The sequence below is a fragment of the Cynocephalus volans genome, chromosome 3 (assembly GCF_027409185.1).
Source record: "Cynocephalus volans isolate mCynVol1 chromosome 3, mCynVol1.pri, whole genome shotgun sequence".
NCBI lineage: Eukaryota > Metazoa > Chordata > Mammalia > Dermoptera > Cynocephalidae > Cynocephalus > Cynocephalus volans.
The window spans coordinates 88,076,734-88,103,654 of NC_084462.1; the positions used below are offsets into that span (position 1 = coordinate 88,076,734).

Below are 26,921 nucleotides of genomic sequence, written 5' to 3' on the forward strand. Positions count from 1 at the left end.
TATTGTATTTGGCCACTTGAAAAGTTCGATCCATTTTTACTCAGAATTCAAGCTCCAAGAATAGTGTTTCCCCTCCCTGCAGCTGCTTCTGCACCGCTTTAACTCAGGGTGATGTCTTAATCACCCCCCTTTTTTTTGCTTATCTGTGTTTCTTTATCTCTCTACAACAATAAATATATGTAGCAATAAAAAAAATCCATTGAGTTCAGTGATAACATTTGCCCATTCCTGAGCACAGTGTGGCCAGCCAGGGTGGCGGGGGCATCACTATAAGATGCTGCTAAGGAAACAGTGGCAGGAAAATTACTAATAATACTTTGTGCCACTTATTCTGCACACCCTTGGCCTTGTTCTGGACTACTGAGCTGGGAACTCTGTCTGAGGCCGAGGCTCTATTGCCTGGATCAAGGGGCAGAAAGAACTGAGGGTTCTTTTGCCGTATCTACCTGGAGGTTGACTGAAGTTTTGGGTTGCTAAGTGCACTGTTTAATTTAGAAGCCCTTTTATCTCGGATCTCATGGTCACGGTTTTTAACAAGGGGAAAGAAGGGGTGGAATTAATTAAGCCTAGAGGAAGGGACTTTGAAGGGCGGAGCTAACTAAGGTGGAAGAAAGGAAAGCGCTTAAAATAAAGGGCCCACACTGGCTGCCAGGGAGGTGTAGGATCAGCAGGCAGGAAGCTGGGCTGCTCTGCCGCCTTCTGCCACCTTTCACTGCACACCCACAGCCTCTCCCCTCCTGTGTGTGTGTCTGTGAGAAGGAGCCAGAGCCCCCAGGGAGATGATGGGGCCCGAGGAGTACAGACAGAGAGGTGAGCATCCCCAGTCCTCTTCCCTGTGGCCGCTCCTGCAGGGACAGCTGCTGGGGGGTGGCCCTTTTAGATTTTAGGGTGTGGTTTGGCTGGTTTGTTAGAATTGCCTTCTGAGAGTTGGCTTCAGCAATATTTTTCCTGAGAAAGGAATGTGGGATCCAAGTTTAAAACTTCTCTCAAGCTCTCTTTCATGCTGCCTCTCATATACCCACCCTCATACACATCCCCACGACCATGCCTCGCTTCGTCTCTCTACTTTCTGCAAAATAGAGGATTTGGATTCCTGATCCACTAAATGTGTAAAAAGGGGTTATTCATATTATGAAATAGAAAAAAAATTTCCCTAAGTATTCTGTAGGCACTGCAAAATCTTTTCTTCCTTCACATTCATTTCTCTGTGTGTGAATCTGTTAGTAGTGTCCTTTCATGTAGTTATTCATCCCATAAATATTTAGTAAGTGTCTGCTATGTATCAAGCAAAAATGGTTATCCCGTTTTCAGGCATGACTCCCCTTAGAGGGGAAGTAGGTAGTTGCTTCCAAGAGAATCTTGAATGTCTTTATTTCTGTCATTTTTTATGTGTTCATCCCCATTGGTAGGTCAGATTGCCTAAAACTCCTTTGCTGTCTTGTTCTCTGTTAAAACCTAACTTTTTATCTCCCTCCTGCACAGAGAGGGGTGAGTTATAGCTTTTACACTTTAATATGCATTAGCGTATTCCATTGTTTTCCAAAGGCACATTTAGCCGAGAGCAAGGTTCCTGTGGACTTATATCCTGTGAGTGGAACACAAATTCATTTAGTACTGTCTCTGGACAAGTGGAAGGCTAGGTCCAGATCTCCAGAGCTCTGGTGGGGCACTGCTGGCGTCCCAAAAGGCTCCGGGCTGTGGGAGGGTTGGAGGAAAGCAGGAGGAAGAGAGGAGGGTGTGGAAATATGTCCCTGTCTCCTCAGTTTTGTTTGGAGCTGGTTCTGTTCAGAATAACTGTGTGTGAACTGATGCAGAGGGAAGAAATCGGATTTCTGCTCCTTTATTTATTTATTTATTTTTCTTTTTTGCAAGAGGAGAAGAAACCTAGGGAACACTAAGAAAGGGTTATGGATATTGAGAGAAACAGAGATACACCCCCCCGAAAGGGAGAGAAACAATAAAAGAGAGAGACAAGAGAGCAAGTGACAGAGGCATTTAAGACTGAGACCCTCTCTTGGAGAAATGAAAGGGAAAAAAGAATAAGTAATGTACAGTGTTCTCAGAGTATTCGACTTGGCTTTTTTTTTTTTTCTTCCTTATTCATTTGTTCATTCACTTGGTACATTTTTTGAGTGTCTAAAAAATGTTCTAAGCACTAAGATGTTGGTGGAGACAGTGGGGAGAGACGGCACCACATTTCCCTGAGATTTTAGGCTAGTGCAGGGGTTCTTGGTCTGGGCCTATGGTTGTGTTTCAGGGATTCCACGAACCTCAGAAATTATACAAAAAATCGTGTGTGTGTGTGTGTGTGTGTGTGTGTGTGTGTGTAAGCTTATAGTTTAAATCAGATTCTTGAAGAACATGAATCCCAAAAAGTTCAGGGATGACTGATCCAATAGGAATGGTGAACAAAGAGATTTTTTTGTCCTTTATCAGAACTGGGTGTGGCAACTTGCCATCTGTGCTCACAAAGAATATGGGGTAAATTAATTTATTCCTGTAAAGCAATGAATTAATAGATGTTTTGTTTCTGAGAAGAAACGAAAGGCAGGAGAGATGATCAGACATGTGGATAAGTGAAGGGGGAAGAAAAAGAAATATTTCACTTTGGTGCTAGAGTTTTGTGCTTTGGAGATTTTCCCTCTTGTTCATTAACTCACTCATACATCCCCTTCGTCATTTCATTCACTCTCTTATTTTTTTTTGTTCTGAGGACAAGGTCATGCCAGGGATCAAGTCCTCACTTTGGCCCATGGATCCATCTCTTCTTCACCCAGTCTCTTGGCCCGACCATAGAGGGACAAGCTTGAATTGGTCAGGCCCAGTCAGGGGCTGTGAGCCTGGTCCCTCTGCCTTCCTTCTAGGGAGAGAGATGGTGGATTACATCTGCAAGTACCTGACCACTGTGCGGGAGAGGCGCGTGACTCCAGATGTGCAGCCTGGCTACCTGCGTGCCCTGCTGCCTGAGAGCGCTCCTGAGGAACCTGACAGCTGGGACAGCATCTTTGGAGACATTGAGCGAATCATCATGCCTGGGGTGAGATACAGTGACTGCAAGCAGGATTCTGGGTTTTGGGCACAGGAGGGTGCATAGTGGCCTAAAGAAAGGCCTGCCTTGCATCAGTCTGGGATGACAATGTGTCCTTCAGCCACATAGCCACCAATATCCAAGCCCATCTTCTGAGCATGTGGAGGGCCAGGACTTTGACTGGAAGTAGGTTTCTGGTGCCAGTGCTGGCCTGTATTGTTGGGGGGGTGGGGAGGGGCAAAGAGTTGTGTTGGGGGAACAACAACTGCATCCCTGGGCATGTTCTGGCAGAAGTGTAGAAATCTAAGGAGAAGGGCTGAGAAGTGAAAATTGGATCTGGGAGGAAAAGATAACCAGAGAGCAAGACAAGAGACAGGAGTCTGGAGACAGTCCCTGGGCCCTGATGGGCAGAGCCAGGGCCTCCCCTGCACAGCGTCTAAGAGCATGCCAAAGATGAGGAAGGCAGACGAGAACACCACCCACCGAGGCACCCTGGTTTTCAGGCTGGGAGGCTGGGAAGCTGAGTGTGCCCCCTCAGCTGCCTCCTTTCTCCTCTGTGAGGTCTCCAAGGGGAGGTCTGGAGCAGGAGGGGCTTTTCCTGAATCGCTGCTGATACTCTCGGTGAGAGAGGGTGCAGCCTGGAATAGCGCTGGTGGGGCCAGAGAACAGAAGGAAGCTGGCCGATGTGCCTGGCTTGAGCTGGAATCCACACAATGGGCTGCTCTTGTGCAAATCGCACCAATTATTTCCAGGCAAGGGCTCCCCGCTGTGTACCAGGCACTGTACTAGCCCTATTATAGGCTAGCTTGCTCAACCCTCACCATGACTATGTTTTACAGATGAGGAAACTGAGAATCAGAGAAGCTAATTGTCTTGCCCAAAGTCATAGAATTAGTAGCTGTCAGATCCAGGATTTTAACCCAGTCCAGTCTTACTCCAAAGGCTCTGCCCTTTCTCCTGCACTGTCTTACCTCTGCTGCTGAGCGACTGAGCGCACATAGGTTGAGCTTGGGCATTTGTGTTCTGAACAGTGTGTGACTTGAGATTTGTTTTTGTCGTCCCCAGAGAGATTTGGATTTAGATGTGACAGAAGCATGTTGGGAGGTGGGGGTGAGAAAATATTCAGACTCAGAGAGTGATACTCATCTCTCTTTGACCATTTGGCCTGTTTCACAAGCATCTTTTGAAAATTTTAATATCAGGATCCCCATACAGGCCAGCCGCCAAAGAAAAAAAAAAAAGAAAAAATTTTAATATCAGTAAAGCTTTACCATGGAGGCTAGCCCCCGATAAGATTATCTCATGGGTTCCGTTCTGTAAAATGTAATCTCCTGAGGGCCTAACTGTAATCTGGGGGCGAGACTGAGAGCAGCTGTCAGAAGAGGTGGAAATGAGCTGACTCATTTGATTGAAAGGAATTTCAGGAGTTGCTGGGGGTGTGGTCAGAGAGGCTCATTTCTGGACAGAGAGGTCTGACTGTTTTTGATAAGGGCTCCTCTGGCTTATCTTATCTCATTTATCTTACAAGAACAGACAATTGCCTCTTGATAGGACCAGGAGGTAGAAGCCCTTCTCTGGGGTTTCCAAAATACTGTCACTAAGCACAGCGATAATGAGGGCCCAATCTTTCTTCTCATCTCACAGGCTGCACCAGCCCTGAGAGTTGGCCCAAAAGCAGTTGGCCCTTTGCTTTCTCATTTTGGTTAGTGATTCATTGAAAACTGGATTAATTTTTCTCATCTGGCTACCTCCTAGACACTTTAATTCCAACCTGGTTAGAGAAACCTTGTTTACTTTTCATGAGAAAGAGAGAGCAGTCTGGTGGGTGGAGGCAGGATACCAACCTGCTTAGGTGTTTGGGCTTTGGAGTCAGACAGCCTTGGGTTCCTGTCCTGGCACTGTCATCTGTCCCTATGAGGTATGTGTGACCATGGGTATGCTGCCTCTGTCAGCCCAAATTCTCATCTGTAAAATAGGAATAATGGTAGAACCTACCCCACAGGGGTCCTGTGAGAATTAAATAAGGTACAGCATGGGAAGTGGAAGATATTGCTATTATCTACTTGATGTTCTGCTGGTGAAAATCATAGGAAAAGATTTGATTATCTGAATAAAGTCAGGATATGTAATGTGTCTACCACCACATGATTAGTTTTCCCTTAACATTAGTGCTTCACATTTTGCAAATTTCTTGCCCATGCCCATCCACACAACAACCCTAGGAGACAGGATTTATTTTACAGTGGGAAACTGAGGTTGAGAGAGGTACAGGAGAGGATCCTAGTTTTATGGAGTCTGAAGTGTATACACATTTTGAGACCCCACTTAAGAAAATAAAAACCTAAGAATGAATCTCAGAAGAGACCTGTGCAAACATGGTCGGGACCTTGGAGCTTCACAGTAAATATACACAGTCATATAGCTAGTTAGAGACAGAGGTAGTACTGGAACCTGTGTTCTTGGGCTTAACTCCTATGCTCCTTCCATTTTACATGATGTCCAGGACATGGTTTTTGCTCTTGAAGGATTGTAAGAATTTTTGCACATTAAGTAACAGGATAATGCACTACGGTGTTATCTCATGAGTTCTCAGTAGGGTGAAACATCTAGTATTACAGTGTTTCATGGACTCAGGGAAGGGATCAAAGGGAATTGTGGGAGCTGGGAAAGGGTTTGAGGAGGAAATGAATATTTAGTAGCTAAGAATTAACATGCTTTGGAGGGTCTTGTCTGTATGGGGAGTGCCTTCCTGTCAAGGGACACAGCATTGCTGAAAGACAAGAATGCAGAGATGAACAGGACTTGCTTGCAGAGCAGTGAGATGAGGAGAGATGAGATATCTGTGAGGCAGATGAGCCACTGGGGATGCTTCTGAGTCCTGTTAGGGGCAGCCTGCCTTCTGCCTAGCTCCTCCTTACATCTGGTTTTACTTACGGGCTCAGGGGTTAGCCTGGAGATTGGCCTCTCATCCGTGACCTCTCCTCTCCTTGCTCTATCCCCCCTGGGACACTAAGGACAGCTTTGAACCCATTCACTCTGACCCTTCGCAGGAGCTGCATGCCCAGAGAGCTCACTGCTTCGTAAAACAAAGCTGCTTTTTGCAGGAAACTGGATAAGATATGCATTCCATTCTTCTGGAGCTCATAGTCTCCCCTTCCTTTTATTACTGGGCAGGGATGGCATGGGGGATAAGCTTTGGAGACTTATGTGATCACTACCCAGAATCTCACAACTTTAATTCTACAGCAGTTTCATTTTGCATACTCCTTCTGGTCTTTGCATATATGCGAAGGCTCTACTGATGAACTAGGTTAGAATATGAGCAAGAACCATTATGTCTTGTTTTCCAAGAGTTGTGTCACTTACTTGTCTGTCTTCTTAAAAGTGTCGTTCCATCTCTGGAGTAGCACTTCCCTTGCCAGGGAGGGTCTCTGGAGGAGGAAAGTCTCCTGGAAATGCCTCCTGGTGCCAACTGTGTGCATGCTCTGCTTCCAGGTGGTACATTGGCAGAGCCCTCATATGCATGCCTACTATCCAGCCCTCACTTCTTGGCCATCCCTGCTGGGAGACATGCTGGCTGACGCGATCAACTGCTTGGGGTTCACCTGGGTGAGTAGCAATGGCTGAAACTACTGGCAAGGGGAGTCATGGCAGGGAGTTGCATGCTAGGGCAGACATATTTTGTCCTGATCTCTGAACAGAGTTCCAAGATAAATATTAATAATGGCTACATTCTTTAAGCTTAAGCTTTATAGAATTATGTCATCTAATCCTTTACTATGAAATCATGAATATTAGCCCATTTTGTAGTTGAGGAAATTGAAGCTTAGGTAGCTTATCTCCCTAAGATTACACAGCTTATTGAGACACGGATGAGATTTGGACTGAGATCTCATTATTGCCACAGTTTGTGACCTTAAGTAAGCACCTTGATGCCTGTTGAGTCACAACTTCCCCTGTGCTGTTGTCTTCAAGGAGTTAGAGATATGTTCCTAAGACTTCCCTAAATAACCCCTTAAGCACCACTCAAGTTTAAATTGTGCCAAGGGTCTCCTAGAACATCTTTATATTTCAAGCCTGAACTCTTAATAGGCTGTGTGTGAGGGGGGTCAGAGGGGGCATGGTGTGGGAGGGATGTTACTATCTTTTCCAGGAAGGAGTACTTTCTTTCTTAGTCCTAAAACTTTCTCCTGGGCTTTAGAGTGCTTCTCTGCTGGGTATTTTAGGGACTTGGGGAACCAAATCCAAGCCAATCATTTCTTGGGCTCTTTCTCCATAGAACCTTGGAGAACCCACCTTATAGGGGGAAGCATGAATCCAAAGCCTCACGTTCTTTTCCTTTTCTGGTTTGGCAGAGGGGAGGGTGGGGATGGAGCACAGTACGACTGTTCTCCAGGGAGGTTCCCATTGATACCATCAGGGCCAGGTGAGGGCCAGGGTAGAGACAGATGTATTTCTGGAGCTGATGGGGGTGTGTCTTGGTGCCCTGGGGCTGTGCAGACGAAGTTCCTTTCCCTCTTTCAGGCTTCCAGCCCTGCGTGCACAGAGCTAGAGATGAATGTCATGGACTGGCTGGCGAAAATGCTGGGACTCCCAGAGCACTTCCTGCACCACCACCCCAGCAGCCAGGGGGGCGGCGTCTTGCAGGTGCCGCCATTGGCAAAGCTCCACCGAGCACAGGGGCTAAGTAGTGGTAGATAAACCAAACCCTTACCCGGCAGTTCTCCTGTTCTCCATGGAGTTTCCCATGTGCTACCCACACCATCGCCACCCACACTGCCAGCACCACAGGTTCCACCTACCCTTGGCCACTACTCCCACCTCAACTTTCCACTTCATTTACGCCGTCACCGGCACCTTCACCACACTTCCTCTCTCTTTTCTTTGAAAGAGATTAAAAAGTCAACACAGTATCACATTTCCTGTATCATTGGAAATGTTCAGGTTTCCTAGTTTATAATCTGACATCTCCCCTCTGTTATCCCATTTTACACCTCATGGCAGGAGAGGATAAGAGAAGGCAAGTATAGGACTTCTTTCCCTTCCTTTTGGGTTCAGGAGATCCTTGGCAGCAACAGAAATTAACAACATAAAGTGATTAATTTTCTCCCTAGACCCTATCTTTTGGCTCTCTGTCAAATGATGGTTCTTCAAATACTTCTTTTGGTTAAGAGTAATGCCACAGAAGGGAGCTTTCTGGGTGCCTCCCATAGACCATATGTGTTGCTAGGTGATTTTGCATCTATAAACCCTTGACATTCATGAGACCTTGGTTTTGAGACCTTTAAGAATCCCCCAATTCTTGACTTCTACTGTAAAATGTAATTTTCCTGTTTTTATAATCTATAAAATAGAGATAATATTTCCCACAAAGAGTGAATGTACAGATTAAATGAATTCTTCTCTTAAATAAAAATAGCCACAACCTCTGAGATGAGAACTGGGAAGTTTGCTGGGTCCACTTGCTAGCTGAGTGACTCTCTCTCTCACTCCACCTGCAGCAAGATTACAATCTGAACCTCTCAAAAAAGACATATTGCTGCATGTTGTGGACCTTCTGGGTTTTCAGAAATTATATCGGGGAGAACATGCTAAATGTCTGCTGTACATGATCTTTTCATCTAATCTTGAGAACCCTGTAGGTACATAATATCATCTTCAGTTTTTGAGACAAGAATACTGAAGCTCAGAGAGGTTAAATAACTTGCCCTAGGTCATGCAGTTGGTAAGTGGAAGAATGAAGATTCAAACCCAGGCCTGTCTAAATTTAAACCATGTTTCCCCCTGTAGTCAGTAGCTGTATGAACTTGAGTTAGTCCCATAACCTCTCTGAGCATCACTGTCCTCGTCTGTAGAATGACAAGAATCATAAGTATCTCAGAGGAGTGTTGTAAGGAGTGAGTGGGATGACAGAAAGTGTTTGTAAACTGTGAATTTCAATATAGATGGAAGGTGGTATGATGATGATGATGCTGGCTTCTTTGTTATGGAGTAATTTCCAGCCACTGAATATGCTGTGGGATCTGCTCCATACCACTCTTCATGACAGTGTCTGCCAGGCTTTTTAGAAGGATTCTATCAGCTGTAGGTTACCTGAAGATTTCATGAAGCACAGACACCAAAGACTGAGTGAATGACTGATGAGAAACCATAAAGACTCCCATGAAGTTGCTGAGGTGCCCCCAGCATGGCCAGAGCAAACTCCTCTCCAACCCTTGTTTGGATAATCTATACTACCATCCCAGGAGGCAGTTAAAGAGATGCTCTCCATTTTATAGATGGAAAAGAGTCTTCTGGAAGGGCAATAGTAGCCCAAGATCACAAGAGCCATTGACATCAAAACCTGAGCCAAAGTCACCAGCTCCTCATATAGGCCAGGACTCTCTGGGATATTCCTGTGGGAATCAAACTCCATATCCATAACCCATAAACGGGCATTTCTTTCTTTTAAATACATTTACGTGGGGAGCAAACTTATATCTATGAGGGACAGAACATTTCTGGTTTCTGTGGCCTCTCTAGTAGAGATGAAGGTATGATGTGCAAACTTGCTTTCGGAATGCAGAACAGGTATGCGAGCTGGAGAGGAGGGAGGGCCCCTTAGGCAGGAGTTGTGTACTTCCTTATGAGGAGCGCGCGCGCGCGCACACACACACACACACACACACACACACACACACACACACACCCACACCCATGAAACCTGGGGGAATTTGGCAGGAGAACACAGAGAGAGGCAGCCCTTGGCAATCCTTCTTCCACTGCAGAGCACAGTCAGTGAATCCACCTTGGTCGCCCTGCTGGCAGCAAGGAAGAACAAAATCCTGGAAATGAAAGTGTCTGAGCCCGACGCCGACGAGTCCTTCCTGAACGCCCGACTCATCGCCTATGCCTCTGACCAGGTGAGTTGCCCAGTAAGAGACAGACCTTCAGGCCAGTGCCCAGCTTCTGGAGTCTTAGTCCTTGAGTACTTTTCTTCTGGCCATGAGTAGGCTGGAGTTCAGGGCAGCTCAGGCCTGGGAGGTTATCTCCAGGAACTGCAGGGGAAATGAACATTAAGCATTTGAACATTTGTACTGTATTCCCTTAGTCTTCAGTGGTTTCTGCAGAGTGTTTGTCTCAGGATGACTCTTTGCTAACAGCTTCCCATGGCCCTTCTAGGCTCACTCCTCAGTGGAAAAGGCTGGTTTGATTTCCCTTGTGAAGATGAAATTTCTGCCTGTGGATGACAACTTCTCACTTCGAGGGGAAGCTCTTCAGAAAGCCATTGAGGAAGACAAGCAGCGGGGCTTGGTGCCTGTCTTTGTAAGTTAGAATGTGTTTCTAAGCTTAGAGTGATAGAACTTGGATGTGAGGAAGGAATTTTGGCAGAATTCAGGTAAATAGCATGCTGCAAACAAAAGCAGAAAGGTCCTCAAGTACAATGTCTTACATGTTATGAGTTGCTATTCATTGGTGAGTTATGAAACAAACTTTGTGTGTCATAACCAGCATTAAAAAGAAATTAAATAGAAAATATTAAATTGCATTCATATAGGCAGAGTATGGATTGTTTTGTGCAACTTTTATTTCAAATACACACGTATATATGTACTAGGTTGCTATGTAATGTATTTCTTACCATGGATCATGGTAAAATACAGTGTGAAATACACATTGTTCTAGTGGGATGGGAGAGGTGGACAATGTCTGTGGTGAAATCTTTTTCAAGTCAAATGTGTCTCCTGAGCCACCCTTCCATGTTAACTTGCCTTCATTTCCCTCCAGCTCTGTGCAACACTAGGGACCACGGGGGTCTGTGCATTTGACTGCCTGTCAGAGCTGGGCCCCATCTGTAAGTATCTGCCCTGTCTGGCTGGGAAGACAAAGAGTACATTTTTAAATGTTTCGCAGAGGAAGAACTTGAAACCGGCTTGGTGGAATTATTCTCGTCCCATTTGGTCATTGCAGAGATGTGGGAAGAGTCACGTAACGACATGAGGGCCTTTCCCAGGCAGACCAGGTCATTTCTTTTCCCAGAGGTGTGGCAAGGGTGAGAGCTGCCCTGCCTTGCTTCCTGTCCTAGCAGGCATCAGTGCTAGAGGCTTTGGTTTTCTCTCACTTGTATGTCAAAATCTACTTAAAGCAGGCTATATCCAACACACAGGGTGAATGAGGCAGAGGGAAATATTTTCTACTCTAGCTTCGGAAAAGGAAAAGGGTAGGGTAGGGAAAATCATGGGAGAGATAAAGGCAGAGAAGAAACCCAAATGGGATTGTTTAATCCCCAAGCAAGAAACCCACTAGGAATGAGAGACATCTTCTCGTAACTTTTGCATTAGATGCACTAACCTTGCTCTCTGGGCCAGTGAGAAGTTGGTTTCTGTGCCAGGGTTTTTTAGATTGAGGCTAAGAGGGTGCTGGCCATCTGCCCAGTGAGAGAAAAAGGCCAGCGTGTTAGACTTTCCCAGTAGGAGGTAGTGACACCTGGTTCAGCCACTTCCCCACACTGACACCCCTTCCTCCCATTGTTACACCCCTCGATGTTTCACTTAGCAAAGCACATCATCCTTTTCCAGCTATTTTCTCTGCAGCCCACCATCCAGCTTGGCCAGGTGAGAGATGCCTATCAGCTGGCTGGTGGCTGCTCCCCTCTTCCCGCATCCCCTCCAGCCAGGTGACATTTGCCTCCTCAGGTGTCCGGGAGGGGCTTTGGCTCCACATTGATGCTGCTTATGCGGGCACTGCCTTCCTGTGCCCTGAGTTCCGGGGGTTTCTGAAGGGCATCGAGTATGCCGACTCCTTCACCTTTAATCCTTCCAAGTGGATGATGGTGCACTTTGACTGCACTGGGTTCTGGTGAGTGAGGCAGCCAAGCTCTGAGCACACGGGAAAGCCCTGCTTCCTCTGGAGGGACCTCAGCCACTAACACCCATTTGGAAACCCACAGGGTCAAGGACAAGTACAAGCTGCAGCAGACCTTCAGCGTGAACCCCGTCTACCTCAGGCATGCCAACTCAGGCGCGGCCACCGACTTCATGGTGAGTGGCCAGGAATGGGCAGCCTGGTGGCCTCAAGGGTGAGAATTGGCTCCATTTGCCCCCAAGGATCTCCTACATGTCTGTTCCCTTCGGGAGGCAGCACACTATGAGCGAAGCCCATGATATCGCCACTGTACACCCTTGGTTTCAAGTTGTGCATAACTATGTAGAATAAAACCCAGAAAATTGTTAAAAACATTAGACAGTGAGGCCAACCTTTGAGGCAATATGCACATTTTCTGAGTAATTGTGGCATTCTTTCATTCCCAGAAATGTACTGCCTACCCCAGGTGGACCACTTCTCTCTGTCTTCATCTTGGATAATCTTTTCTGCTTGCTACCCAGCAACAGGGGAGAGTGGAGAATGTCCTTGGGTGGGAAAGAGGCTCCTTGATTAAATCACTCTCATCCTTTTGTCCTGCCAGAAGCATTGTGAGAGGCTCTGTGGTAGTGATGGGCAGGGGTTCTCTTCGGGGGGTTCTGGGTGTCTCCAAGCATCCCTGGTCTTCCCAACTAGCTGCACCTCAGCTCTCTCAAACCCACATTGTCAGCCTGTACTGTGTCCTAGGGAAACAGATTCTTCATATTTCCACATCAGTTTGAAGATGAGCCCTTCCTTTAATTGTAGAAGAGACGAGGACGTAAACAAGTATGTTACATACAACACGGCCAGCAGTTGGGAGCAAAGCGAAGGAAGACGGGCTTGGTTTGGAATCCCATACAGCAGCGGTCATTTGCGGAATTTGTTGGACCTCTCTGAGCCTTGGCTTCCTCATCTGTAAAATGGGAGAGGTGGCACTGATTGCCTATGGTATCGTGAGGCTTACATGGGAACATACATGGAGGTCACTTAGCCCAATACCTGTGCGGCAAATGGTCAATAAATAGGAGGCATACTATTTCTAGAAGCTCTTCTTTAAAGCTGCAGAGATTTGCTCTAGTGGGGTGGTTAAGAACATAGGTGCTAAAGCCAGATGGCCTGTGTTTGAATCCTGGCTCCTCACGTTTATTAACTTGTGTGGCCTTGGACAAGTGACTTATACTCTGCATTTAAGTTTCCTCATCTGTAAAATGAGGGTGATCATGACAGTTCTGGCTTCATAGGCTTGCTGTGAGGATGAAATGAATTGACACAGTGAAGCATGGAGAACAATGCCTGACCCCTGTGAGAGTCATTCTTTGAGAAGAGATGGTTTTGTCTTATCTCCGTGAACAACGGAAGTGTCTTGCCCTTCCGTCCTAAAATAATAGCTCCACCATCACTTGATTGTGTTAGTCATTCTCCCTCAGACCAGCTCACGCTTCTTTTAGATCCTTGAAGCTTTTTGATTGGCATTGCAGGCAGTAAGCCTACAGTGGTGTAAAAAGACCCTCTAGAGATAAATAAAGATAGGAGAATAATGATTCTTTCACATCCCTTGCCCTTTCTGGTGGGGTTTCAGAAATTTTAAAATTAAAAATACAATATTTCCATAGTAGCCCATATCTTTAGAGGTATGGGGCAGATATCTTTAGAGATAACTCTAAGTTTCTTGCCTGAGCGTGAAATGATGCCCATTCCCCTATAAGTGTAGTTGGAATTGTAACTTAAGAGCATTATCTTTACCCTTGTCTATTTTTAATTTCATGTTACTTTTTTTTGTTCATTTACCACAGTGTCTCAAGATTTTCTTGTGGTTTATTTCCACCAGTTTGGAAATTTTATGGTGCTCTCTCTCTTCTAGATAACTTATAAAACTATTAAGTTAAATTTTTCCCAGCACCGATTTGGGGGAACCACACTAATTTTACTTCGACAACCAGAAGGTGCTGCTTTATGCTTATCCTTCCCCCATCTCCGATCCTATGGATCTGCTTTTCAAGTCTATGAAGACGAAGAAACTTGTAGGAAAGTGCAGCTGCTGTCTTTGTTGTGATTTTGCCAGGGGGCCCTCACAGCTGCTCTGACCAAGATATTTTTCACCCAGGTGGCTACAGCTTTAAGTAGAAGATCAGCTCTTCTCTGAGATGAGCCAGAAATAGGGAAGTATCCCAGGAGAGAAGACTTAGGTGCTTTATCCCTGGGGCCCTGGAATCACCAAAAATCAGGGCTAGATTCTCTGCCACTGGGGACGCTCCCCTCCCCTTCCCTCCACTGGCACAAAGAGCACCAGTGGATGGGGCATTGTGTTGCCCTTGGCAGGGGAGACCTGTGAAAGTTGAAAAGGCACAGAGGAGGCTGGAAAATGCCTCAAGTTAAAGAAGAGTCATGTTAGCCTTTCTAAGTCCAAATTTCCTGACCCAACAGAAAATGTTGGCCATAATACCTTGCTGGTTCAACATGGATTGGTTTTAGAATAGTGACGGGAAGAGGAACAACAGGGGATAAGGAAGATTGTGGAAATCAAAATTAAGATAATCTCTGTCTCTCCCTGTTACTTTGCTGGTGAAATAAAGTAGCCAGTTGGCCATAACCATCGGGAAAGCAGAACATTTTTAGAGACAACTGCTATCTTCCATTCATCATTTTCCTAGAGTGTCCCACTGGCTTTCCCTGTTGCAGAGATTTTGTCCTGTTTCTAGGTTTTGATGCCCTCTGCTGGCAAGCAAGATTTCCCAAGCTGGTCCTCAGCATGACAGAGTTTTGCCTGGAAATCAGAGGCTCAGTGCTTTTATATGGGAGAAGCATTGTCCATTAATAAAGGGGTAATGTCCTAACTGTTCCTGGCTCAGGTAGCTGGGCAAAGGGTAAAGGTGAGGACATCTGGCAGTTCTGTGGATGGGTAGATAAACATTCGACAGGACAAATATTTTTGTCAACAGAAATTGTGGTAGAAGCTTTCTGACATTTGAGGGAGAGGTCATGAGAAACCACGTTACTCATTAATCACTACAAATGTTTTCCAAACTCTTTGCTCTATTTCCAAATCTGAGAAATTGGTTTAAAATTGGCTTGGAAAATTTCAGATCTATGGTGACTGCAATCTTGAACTTTAAGCTCTGCTGAATTTGGTCACCAGGAACAAAGGGTCAATTTTAGTCTAACAGAGGCAGAAATTCAGATGCTCATTTGAAATCTGAAAGAGTGATACCTCTGAGGGCACAGGAATCTCACAGGAAAAAGTCAGAACAAGGCAGGGAGATTAAATAAGGAACACCTTGGTTCTAGACAGAAATACTACTGTGATTTGCAGCTCATATTTTTCATCATAAACAGCCAACACTTACTGACAACTTCCTCTGAAGCTCTTTGCATGTATTGTCCTTGCATCCCTTCCCCAGGACATGCTGTTTGTTCTCTGTCTCATGGACTAGCCAGGTAGGTGGCACTGCCCAAGGTCACACAGCTAGTAAGTGGCAGAGCTGGAGGAGCAACCCAGGTCTGCGGGGCTCTTGCACCTGAGCTTTTAACCATGTATTAGTCCATCTTTGTGTTGCTATATCAGAGTATCCGAGACTGAGTAATTTATAAAGAAAAGAGGCTTATTTGGCTTATTCTGGGACAGCTGCATCTGGCATGGGCCTCAGGCTGCTTCTACTGAGGGTGGAAAACGGCAGGGCAGCCAGCGGGTACAAGCAGATCACATGGCGAGAGGAAGTAAGAGACAGACAGAGAGAGAGAGAGGGAGGGAGGGACAGAAGGACAGGAGGTGCCAGGGTCCTTTGACCAACCAGCTCTTGTGGGAACTAATAGAGCGAGAATTCACTCACTAACTTCCTCCTCCCATGGAGGGCATTCATCCATTTATGAGGAACACACCCCATGACCCAAACACCTCCCAATATTGCCACACCGGGGATCCAATTTCCACATGAACTTTGGGGGGACAACATATTCAAACTGTACCAACCACTATACTTTACATTTTGGGGGCAATCAAAATAGAACTTTATTTTCTGCTATTCAAGGACATTAGGTTCTTTTAGAGGAAAAATGTATTGCCCCTACTTTGAATTTCTGGGCTGGGATGAAATATTTAAAGCAGCGTTTAAAGCAAAGTGCCCTTCTCATTGGTTCAAGGTCATGGACTTGGTTTCCACTTGCTCTGCTCTTGCACAAGGGACTGATGGCCTCCTTCATCAGCAGGCTTTGGGTAACTTGCCTTGGCTTGCTCCTTAGCAACAGCTTCAGTAGTCATGGTGACACCGTCCATCCCTGGAGGGCTGGGCAGGTGATGAACAATGTTAAGGAGCACTCAGGGGAGCAGGTACCCTTGTCTCTAATTGTGGCCACTGTGTTCCTTCGTTTCTAGCACTGGCAGATCCCCCTGAGCCGGCGGTTTCGCTCTATTAAACTCTGGTTCGTGATTCGGTCCTTCGGGGTGAAGAATCTTCAAGCGCATGTCAGACATGTATGTAGCATGCACACTGTGGGGCTGGACCTGTGGTGCTTTGTTTCCTCATGGGGAAGATGGCTGGTTTCTGCTTTGCAGACCTGCCCAGGGGACCCACGGTGTCAGGCTCAGGTGTCTGGGCCTGTTCGTGGGCTCCTGGGACTTGATTATTCAGGGTAGCTGTCTCTTTGCTAGCTAAAGGAACCCCAAGCACAACATGCCCCTGAGGGCTGTCTGTGTCTGTCCTTTCTGCTGAATGTCTTGTCATTCCTTTTGCTATTATGGAGCACTGGGGAGTGATGGCCCGAGAGCCTGGTTTGCAGAGAGAGAAAGAGAAAGTAAAGCAAAGGGCAGTTTGTGTGGCCAGGGTAGGATCAGATATTTTTAAGAATTTCCCCTATTGTCATGGCTGGCTGAAAATTTTAGTCACTGTTATGGTTATGCCCAAAACATAGGTCTCCTGGCTTGGACAGGTAGACCTACCAAGTCTGGCACAAAGCTCTCTGCATTGTGTCAACAGGTGTTTATTGAAGGCCCATGTGGTATAATTTATTTCAATTCAATTCAACAACTGCAATGTTACTGTCCTGGGAAAGGGACACAGAGGTAATGAGACAAGCATAGCTCTTCTCCCATATTCTTCATGGAAGAGGTGGGACTTTAAGAACCTTGGCCAGCGGTGTTTTTCTCTTATTTCTACAAGAGCCGATGTGAAAGACAAAGCCCTTGGTAAAAGCAGCAAGGTAAATCCGGACACAGTCCTTGATCACGATGTGTGTCTGTCCCCTTCCACCTTTCCTTTAGGGAATTCCTTCTTTATTAAGCAAACACAAAACAAAATGAAGTGGTTGAAGTAGTAACTATGACTGGTTATAATGTTGGTAATTTTACATTTGTAATCGACACTGAACATTTACTGCTGAGTGCCTGCCACCCAGCATGTTGAGGGACATTAGGCACTTTATGTTCTTTCTAGGTCCTCTGACTCAAGGTTGGACGGGAGTGGGTGGGGATTGAGGCAGTGGAGGTTACGAGTAGTTAGGAAAGTTCTTTTGCTTACAACTTAGGGCTGGATATCCAATATGCAGGTGCTGGCTCCTCTTCCCTAATGCTGCCTTTTGCGAGTCCAACCCCCAAATTCCTATTAGCAACTCTACTGCCTACCACATGAGGCCCACAGCCCTGGGCCTGGATTTCAAGGACCTCATTATCAGCCTCTCTCTTTGCTTGGGCTTTTCACTGACCCATCCAAACCCCATGTTCAGTCCACCTCTGCATCTTCACCTGTGTTGTTCACCTGGACTGCCCTTAGCTCTCCAAATGTTGTTAATGGATTAAGTTCCACTTCCTCCAGGAGCTTCTCTGACTATTCCACCTGTCCTGGTCTCTGCTTCCCTGGCATTCCTAGGATCACCTGCTCAAACACACTTACAAAACTGAGCTTGAAAGGCTAATGTTACACAATAGTAAGGGGCGAAATTAATTTTTTTTTTTTTTTTAGCACTAGCTGGTACAGGGAATGAACCCTGGACCTTGGTGTTATCAGCACCATGCTCTAATCAATTGAGCTTAAGGGGTGGAATTAAAATGAAGTTGTTTGATATGAGTTAATTTTAACTCTTCAACTTGATTGTGATCCCAATAATTATTACTTGCATAGTGCCTTAAATTTAAAAAAAATTATAGTGTTTCATTAGATTCTTACAACAGCGCTTGGGGTCGTCACCCTAATCAGGTGAGGCTCAGAAATAGTAATTGCCCTGCTCAAGAGTGCAAGGCATCAGACTTTACCCCAGGCCTCCCAATTCCAAATCCTTTCTTCACAGTTCTAGGCTGCCTTCTACTATGCTGAGCTCCTGAAGGTTATATTTGTATAAAACCAAATTTTGTATTTCTCTGTTATAGAGTATTACCTTACAGAGCAGGATCTGGATTTGATTTTTACTTCTACCCTTTACTGTTTGGTGACCTTGGACAAATTACTTTCTGTGTTTGACGTCCTGGTTTATAATGGGAAAGTGATAATAATATTATCTCCTATCATCTGCAAGAGGGACTGGGAAGCTTTTCCCGTAAAAAGCCAGATAGGAGATATTTCTGGTTTTGTGGCCATACAGTCTCACTGCAACTACTCAGTGCAGTTGTTGTGGCACAAAAGCCACCACAGACAACATGTAAACAAATGGGCATGGCTGTGTTCCAAAAAACTTTATTTATTTATTTACCTAGAGTGGTGCAGGGCACTGGTAGCAGCCCTGCTCTCATCTCCTGTACAGGTTGGGTTTTGGTATTGGAGAAGCTGCCAGAGATGTTTTCTCTCCCAGCCTCTGCTTCTGTCTTGTTACAGACAGCATCTGTTGCAGGAGGGAGCAGAGCACGGTGGGAGGAGAATGCACTTGGCAACGAGGAGACCTGCCTTCTGCCACTTGTACCTTGGGACAGTCACTTTCCCTTTGCTCCTCCTAGAACATGAAGAGGTTGAACAAAGATGACTTCTGAGTCTCTTTTCTTGCTCAAAAGCTTCAGTGTTATGGTCCTTAGCCTGATTCTCGGTTTGTACTTGAGATGTCCTAACTGGTACTCATGTGGATTTAAGAAAAATTTTCTCAGAAAGATATCAAAGTTGTCAGAGCACGTGGTGGAAACAGGCCTGGAGGGAAGGATATACAGGGGAGAATTATGACAGAATTAGAAAATGAATTGCAAAAGTATAAAACAGCTAGAAAACAATTTTAGAAAGGTGCTTTTCTTGAGAGAGAGCCTTAAGACTTGTGAACGAGAAGTTGTTGGGCCAGGGATCAGAGACCACTTAAAACAGACCACATGGTGGTGAGAGAAAGGGATTCTGAATGAGGTTTGTAGCAACTTGTTTCATCGTGGTCAAAAGACAGGCCCAGTTAACAGAAGGCAAATCCCTTGCCTTCTCTTGAGCAAATAATTTATTAAGATCATTCTGGATGCTTGGAGACATTTTTAAAAATGAAAGAAAAGGCAAGTCCTGACCTTGTTGAGTTAATAATCCTAGGTAAAAACAAAAAAACTAGAGGAAATTTCACTTTGTTGAAAGATGAATATGATTCAAAGGCTTTAAAATTTTTTATTGTGATAAAATATACATAACATAAAATGTACCATTTTTAATCACTTTTTTTTTTTGTCTTTTTGTGACCAGTAAGGGGATTGCAACCCTTGGCTTGGTGTCACTTGCACCACGCTCAGCCAGTGAGCGCACCGGCCATCCCTATATAGGATCCGATCCCGTGGCGGGAGCGCCGCTGTGCTCCCACGCGCTGCACTCTCCTGAGTGCGCCACGGGGCCGGCCCAATCACTTTTTTTTTAAAAGATGACTGATAAGGGGATCTTGACCCTTGACTTGGTGTTGTCAGCACCACGCTCTCCGATGAGAGCCAACTGGCCATCCCTATATCGGGATCCGAACCCGTGGCCTTGGTGTTATCAGCACCACACTCTCCCAAGTGAGCCACGGGCAGGCCCTTTTTAACCACTTTTTAACTGTACAATTCAGTGGCATTAAGTATATTCACATGTTGTGTGGCCATCACCACTATTTCCAGAACTTTATCATCATCCTGAGCAGAAACTCTGTACCCATTAACCAGGTACAGGTACATTTTCCATGGTGGGTAAGAATGATATGTAAAAATATGTTCTCTGTGGAATGTCAGGAAGAAGAGGATGAAAGGGCACTTGAGAGGTAAGGGAAACATAGGATTAGGAGGGGGCAGGGCTGTCACTAGCCCATGTGGTGCCTTCATGGGCAGTAGATGTTTCTACAGGCATCTCTTCCTCTGGCAGGTGCAGCCTGCATGAGGCACCTGGTTGGGAACACAGAGCATGGGCCCTTGCTTGCCCCCTTGGCCAGTCCAGGAGCTGTGCAGCCGGGATATGAGGCCAGGTTGCCTCAACTGCAAAGCACATGCGTTCTGGGTTCTGGGGCCACGCTGAAAGAGGGCCCTGAGACACAAGTTCTAGTGGAGGATCTGTTGTGACAGGAAATCGGGAGCCATTGGGGGTTTTCTAGCTTGCAATATGAGCGGAATCAAATGGAGGAGATAATCAGACAGAAACCACTTGGGTCTCTATAATTCGAAGGTGTCACTGGTTTAAAAGCATTTAGCAGTGTAAGTTTATGCATAGTTTGTCCGTTGCCTAATTATTAATCTCAGTTCTCTCTATATTTATAATTCCAGGGTACTGAAATGGCTAAATATTTTGAATCTCTGGTCAGAAATGACCCTTTCTTTGAAATTCCTGCCAAGAGGCACCTTGGCCTGGTGGTTTTTCGTCTAAAGGTAATGCCATCTTCCACGGCCTCCTTTGAATGAGGTTATTCAGTGTTCCAGAGTTGGTGGCTGTCGAGCCTCTTTGAAACATAAATGCTGGGCTGCCGGGGATGCTGAGGAGGGCTGAGATGTAGACTTACTTATCTTTATCCTTCAAACAGGGTCCTAACTGTCTCACAGAAAGTGTGTTAAAGGAAATAGCTAAAGCTGGCCATCTCTTCCTCATCCCGGCCACTATCCAGGACAAGTTGATCATCCGTTTTACTGTGACATCCCAGTTTACCACCAGGGCTGACATCCTGAGCGACTGGAATCTCATTCGAGATGCTGCCACTCTCATCCTGAGGCAGCACTGTACTTCCCAACCTAGCCCTCGGGTTGGGAACCTCATACCCCAAATCAGGGGCTCTAGAGCCTCGGCCAAGGGAATGTCCCTTAAGTCTGTCAATGAGGCAGGAGACGACCCAGCGCAGGCCAGGAAGATCATCAAGCAGCCTCAGCCTGCGGGAGACAGTCCTTTGAGAAGAGAAGACAACCGTCATCTTGAAACCCTGCTGGACCCATTTGATGACTGCTTTTCAGAAGCGGCCCCAGATGCCACCAAGCAGAAGCTATCCTCCTTCCTGTTCAGTTACTTGTCCGTGCAGAATAAGAAGACAGTACGTTCCCTGAGCTGCACCAGCGTGCCTGTGAGTGCTCAGAAGCCACTGCCCACAGATGGCTCTGTGAAGAATGGGAGTTCGTCCCGGGTCAGGATCTTTTCTAGGTTTCCAGAAGAGATGATGATGCTGAAGAAAAGTGCCTTCAAAAAACTAATCAAGTTCTACAGCGTCCCCAGCTTTTCTGAATGCAGCTCTCCATGTGGGCTCCAGCTGCCCTGTTGCCCTCTGCAGGCCATGGTTTAGACCAGGGCTCTTTAGCCAGAGTCTGAGAATGTCCCTCAAAATTGTATGCCGAGTTTGTATGATTACGGGCATATGCATTTTTCTTGGGAGTGAGTCTAAAATTTTTATCAGATTGTCATAGGGGTTTTTGACCCACAATAGGATACAAATGGAGAGTTGAAGCCAACATGATCCAGGAGGTTCCCGAAGTCTGGTCAGAGAGAAAGGGCTGAGGGTAGTTGGTGTACTGACAGGTGGCTTCTGTGGTTCAGCTTGTGACATGGAATATAACGTAGAAATAAATTGTGCTTGTCCCTGAAACAAAGCATATCCTGTGTGACTCAATTAACCACTGAAACATTGATTAATTAACCAATCCTGGAGTCTAAATGCCTGCACCTTATAGATTCTGTTTTTCAGGATGCTGAAAATTTGAATTAACTGTGAGAAAATGGGTTCAGAGGAGCCCTTGGTAGTGAAAAAGGCAGGCAGCTCATATTTATGGGCATCAATTATTTCAGGCACTGTGGCTTACAGTTTATAAACGAGGAAACTGAGGTTCCAGGTTACACAGCTGTAAGTGGGCAAACCCAGGTCGCCTTGTTTTCAGGGAAGCCCATGCTGTTTCCACCATACGGTACTGTTCAAGGTTGTACTTGATCAGAAGCTCACAGTCTAGAAGGCCCCTCTGGTCCTTCCATATGTTGAAATATTTCTTCTCTAGGTTTCAAATTTGTGCGTTTTCCCTTTTTTCTGGACTTTGTAGTCAAATAAGAGCTACACTGCAGGCAGCTTGTCCATGGTCATTTAAGAGGCCAAAAAGCCATTTTCTTCCCATTTCAGATGGCACTTTCATAAAGAGTGGCTCTCAAATCGATTATATGAGCGTGCCTGACTCCAGACCAGAAGGTTGTGTGAAATTGATTCTATGAAGGGTATCAAAGATAAACACAGCCGGACACTAGTTAAAGTGATAAGGACAGACTTTAATCAGTACTGGACTACTGCAATAGGGAAAAGAGTACACTGTGACTAATATCTGAACTCAACTTTGATTTGTGCAAAGGCTGTTTTATTATTTTTGCTTGTTTTGGGCAGCTGGCCAGTACAGGGATCAAACCCTGGACCTTGGTGCTATCAGCACCTTGCTCTAACCAACTGAGCTAACCAGCCAGCCTTGACTGGGTATTTTAAAGGGAGAATGGGAGAATAGAAAGGGTGGCCAGGGGGAACTAGGTAGATTCATGAATGTGAAAAGTTGTAAAAAGCAGGGGGTGGTTGGTTTAGGTGAAACCAATCTGGGTTTAACTGGTGCTTATCGAAATTAGGCTCCTACACTTCCACAGAAACTGGGAGACAGGGGCCTTATCTTCAGGTGTTGGCTGGAACAAACAGTAAATTCATTTGGCAGTCTTGAGTTTTCTCAGACAGTCATGTTAAGGGGTCATTTTAGGGAGGTGGCCTTAAGCTGTTAGAAACTATGTTAGTGTTTGTTCTAGTCTTCATAGGCCAAGCTTGAGGCCTAGTCAGGAAGAGGGTTCAGAGGAGCCTGTCTAGTGGCTGGTCAAGGAGAAAATCTTTGTCAAGAGCTTAAAACTTCACATTGCCCCCCCCGTTCTCTTCAAGTGATCCCTGAAGTTTCCTGCATGCCAGAATCACCTGGGGGTCTTTAAAAAATACTGATGGCTGGTTCCCACTCCCAGAAATCTCAGTATGGGGTGGGCCTGGGCTCCAGGATCTTTGACAGTTCCCCACATGATTCTAATGTGCAGCAATGTTCGGGAACCACTGCTTTAAATACTCTTGAATACAAAGAGGGGTGTGGAGCCAGAAGCATTGGCACCCCCAGGAGGCTCTTATGCACTGCCCGAAGCCAGGGATTCTTACATTGAGCTTGCATCAGGATCACCTGTAGTGTTTGTCAAAATACTGATCTGGGCTCACCACCAGAGTTTCTGATTCAGTAAGTCTGAGATAAGGCCCAATAATTTGCATTTCTGACAAGTTCCCAGGTGATGCTGATGCCACTGGTCCAGGGACCACACTCAACTACTGGTCTATGAAGATGTTCCCTTCCTGCAAGTGCTAGGTGGGAGCTTAGTGATGCCAAGTAGCTATTTAACCTCAGGCCTTAGTTTTTTCTTTTATTATTATTATTATTTTTTATTTTTTTTTAAAGATGACCGATAAGAGGATCTTAACCCTTGACTTGGTGTTGTCAGCACCACAGTCTTCCAAGTGAGTTAACTGGCCATCCCTATATAGGGATCTGAAGCCACGACCTTGGTGTTATCAGCACCACACTCTCCCAAGTGAGCCACGGGCCCACCTTAGTTTTTTCTTTTATTAAATAAAGAGGTTTGACTAGATGCTCTCTAGGATTACTCTTAGTTTTGCTATAGCATATCATAATATGTGTTTCTGGTAAATAGATATAAGCTGTTAATTGATATGAATTTCCCAGAACAATTGCAGGCTTGAGATGACAAAGTGCTTCTTGATGCTGGGCCTTTCCTGAGGCCCACACTTTGAGCCAGTTCAGCTCTCATTGCTGAGCTTCAGCTCTGAAGAACTGAGTTGCACTAAGTACACATGATGCATAACTTGGGATTCTTTTTCCTCTATGTCAGTGGTTCCCAGAATGTGGCCCCTGACCAACAGCATCAGCTTCACCTGGGAATTTGTTAGAAATGCAAATTCCAATTCTAGTTCCAGCTTTGGGGATGGGACCCAGCACTGTGTTTTAACAAGACCTCCAGATTATTCTCAACGCTCGAGTTTGAGTACGTGAGCTAGAAGATGTGGATCGCCTATTTAACTCATCATCCTCCACCTCCAACCTCACACCCCTTGGCCAACAGAAAAGCTTACATGGGGAATCAGATGTGTATCAGTGTTGCTTGATGAGCAGGCAATAAATAATTATTGCCTACTATGTGCCAGGCACTGGAGATATATTGATGAGAGATGTAGATACTGTCTCAGCACTCAGGGGGGTTTATAGAAGCAAGAAATCTGAACAAAGGGAAACTGACAAACATAATGGAATGTACCCCCAGCCACACGCATACACTACAATATGACGTTATGTGTGCTCTGGGAGACAGCAGTCAAGCTGACTAGAAGACCTGTGTTGGCCATGCAGTCCCACCAACTGTAATGGCAAAATAATTATCGCAGGAAAGTTAAAACACAGACATAGGACTCTGACCCTCCTCCTATGGGTCTTTACAGTCAATTTTCTTTGAAGGTCTGACCTGACTTCCTTGGAAGAGGCTTGGAAAACTCCATCACACTAGTGCTGAACCCATTTCTCGGGCCATAGCAGGCACCCACCAAATGCTTATAGAGTATGTGTATGAATGAGGAGCACATTTGAAAAACCATCTCTTAGATGGTTGGCAACTACGGTTGGCTAATTTTATCCATTTTTATACTGATTCTCATTAGCTTCCATTTCAGATGCTGACATTTCCTAGTTTTATCCCCAAATTATTTTGGTGCCTGTAGTGTCTTGTGTATGCAGTGATTACAGGTTTCCAAACAATACATTTGAAATCAAAGACATGTTGAATGATTTACATGGGTATCAGCTTATTAAAAAAAAAAAATTCATTTGTACTTTCAAATGAAGATGACTTGTGCAGATATTTCTATGGGCACAATTTCTGATCCTTTTAAAAGAGAAAAATCAGTCTTTAAAGTTACTTATCCCTCATAGGTGATGGCTTAATTTTGTTTACATACAAGCATATTTCAAAAAGTTTGTTGAAAAACAGAATTAAAAATAATACAAATCTTTCCATGAACTTTTTGAAGTACCCTTGTACATGCAAACCCAGGAGTTCAGGATTTCGTGCTGGTGCCTCTGTCCTTCACGTGGAGTTGTGGTACCTGGCCAGAATCAAGAAGGTTTCTAAATGAAAGGTCTAAAACATGGGTCAAAGGAGGTCAGGGCCAAGCAGGCTCTGGTTAATGGAATACTAATGTTCTGGCTAAAGGTGGAAGTGCTGACCTATCACCCAAAAAGATGCCCCTTTTGGCACAGAATGGTAGCACTGCTTTAATCTGACCTCTGCTGATGCCCTGGTTCACTTTGACAAGATTCCATGTAATGCAATTACATGACGTGATACTCAAAAACAAAGGCTGTGCTCTCTCCCATTACTTGGTTCAAATTCTTGCTAGCATATCAATGAAGCAAAGGCAGAGAGAGTTTTGCAAAAATTCCCAAGTGCTGGCCCACAAGCAATAATCATTCTAAATCACTGGAAAAATTCACAAAGATGCAGCATATCCAGAGTTTTCCTTGTGTCTTCTGCATACTAAGTGCTTAGGAAAAGTTTATTGTTAGGCATAGTGAGTGGGGGCAGGGATTCTGATCACAATTCTTTTTAGAAGTCACCTTTAAGAGTGGAGAGAGTGTGAAAAATATTTCTAGTATGGTGTTGGGGGTGGGGTGGCAACCTCCCTCATTATATATCACTGAGAATCCCTATATGTTTGCCTGGGGTTTTGGGGGGACTAAATTGGGGAAAAATTTGGGCTCCTTGCCAGCTCCTGATTATCTGAGGATGTCCCTTAGGGTTAGGGAAGGAAATGCCATTACTTGTCAGTTGTGACAGACTTAGGTCACTCTTCCTGGATGTGGACTCAGTGATAAGCTTTAGGTAAGGAACACATCGTCTTGGGTGTCACTGCCAAGGACCTGCTGCAGGAACTCTATTGCAGCAGGCACATGGAGAAGTAAAGGAGTTACACCCAGGAAGGAGGCAGCTGAGTGGAAAGAGAAAGAGCTTGCCTGAAAGAGCTCCTTGGTATTTCCCAAACCTTCCTGTGCCATGCCAAATGTCCCCAGGTACCTGAACAGGCTCCGCAAGCAGGAGACTGGTTGTGGAGTGAAGCCAGCTCCTCTCTGGAGAGCTGGGACTTACCTGGTCTACAGATACATTTTGTTTGGGATGCATGGAAGTTTTAAAAATTTTGAGGCTTCACATTTTAAAAGTTGGAAAATTCATATAGATATCTGGATTTCTGTTTTCTGAATAATCGGGAGATCCCAGCAGTACCTGACCTGTATTCCTACATGACGATACTCAGCTGACTGAAGCTGAATAGTGACTGGTCCTAAGTTTGCCCCATTCATTTGTGAGCTGCTTCTCTCATCCTCATTACCTATATGAATCCTGAAGACACTTGAGCTTACAACCTTGATGTAGCTAAAAAATATGTATTGAACACCTTTTATGTCTAGAGCTCTGAGGCTGTAGACTTAGTCTCCTGTAAGGACTACAGATGGCATTATCACCTGTTGGATAATGCTGTTTGAACACAGTGGCCAGGATGTTTATGGGTAAGGAGAACTGGCCTC

General features: G+C 45.3%; 1 protein-coding gene across 2 annotated transcripts; it reads left to right on the forward strand.

Annotated features, from left to right (window-relative positions):
- The first annotated feature begins 779 nt into the window (after nt 1-779).
- On the forward strand, nt 780-21,571 carry HDC (histidine decarboxylase). 2 transcript variants are annotated; one of them, XM_063091852.1, is made up of 12 exons: nt 780-810; nt 2,865-3,037; nt 6,524-6,637; nt 7,553-7,675; nt 9,796-9,930; nt 10,190-10,333; nt 10,796-10,862; nt 11,704-11,866; nt 11,958-12,048; nt 16,281-16,379; nt 20,574-20,675; nt 20,828-21,571. In XM_063091852.1, exons 1-12 carry the CDS (start codon nt 780-782, stop codon nt 21,569-21,571), a joined length of 1,986 nt encoding a protein of 661 aa, XP_062947922.1. The 2 variants fall into 2 exon arrangements, with proteins under 2 accessions (XP_062947922.1, XP_062947923.1); XM_063091853.1 differs by lacking the exon at nt 16,281-16,379.
- Nucleotides 21,572-26,921: the final 5,350 nt, after the last annotated feature.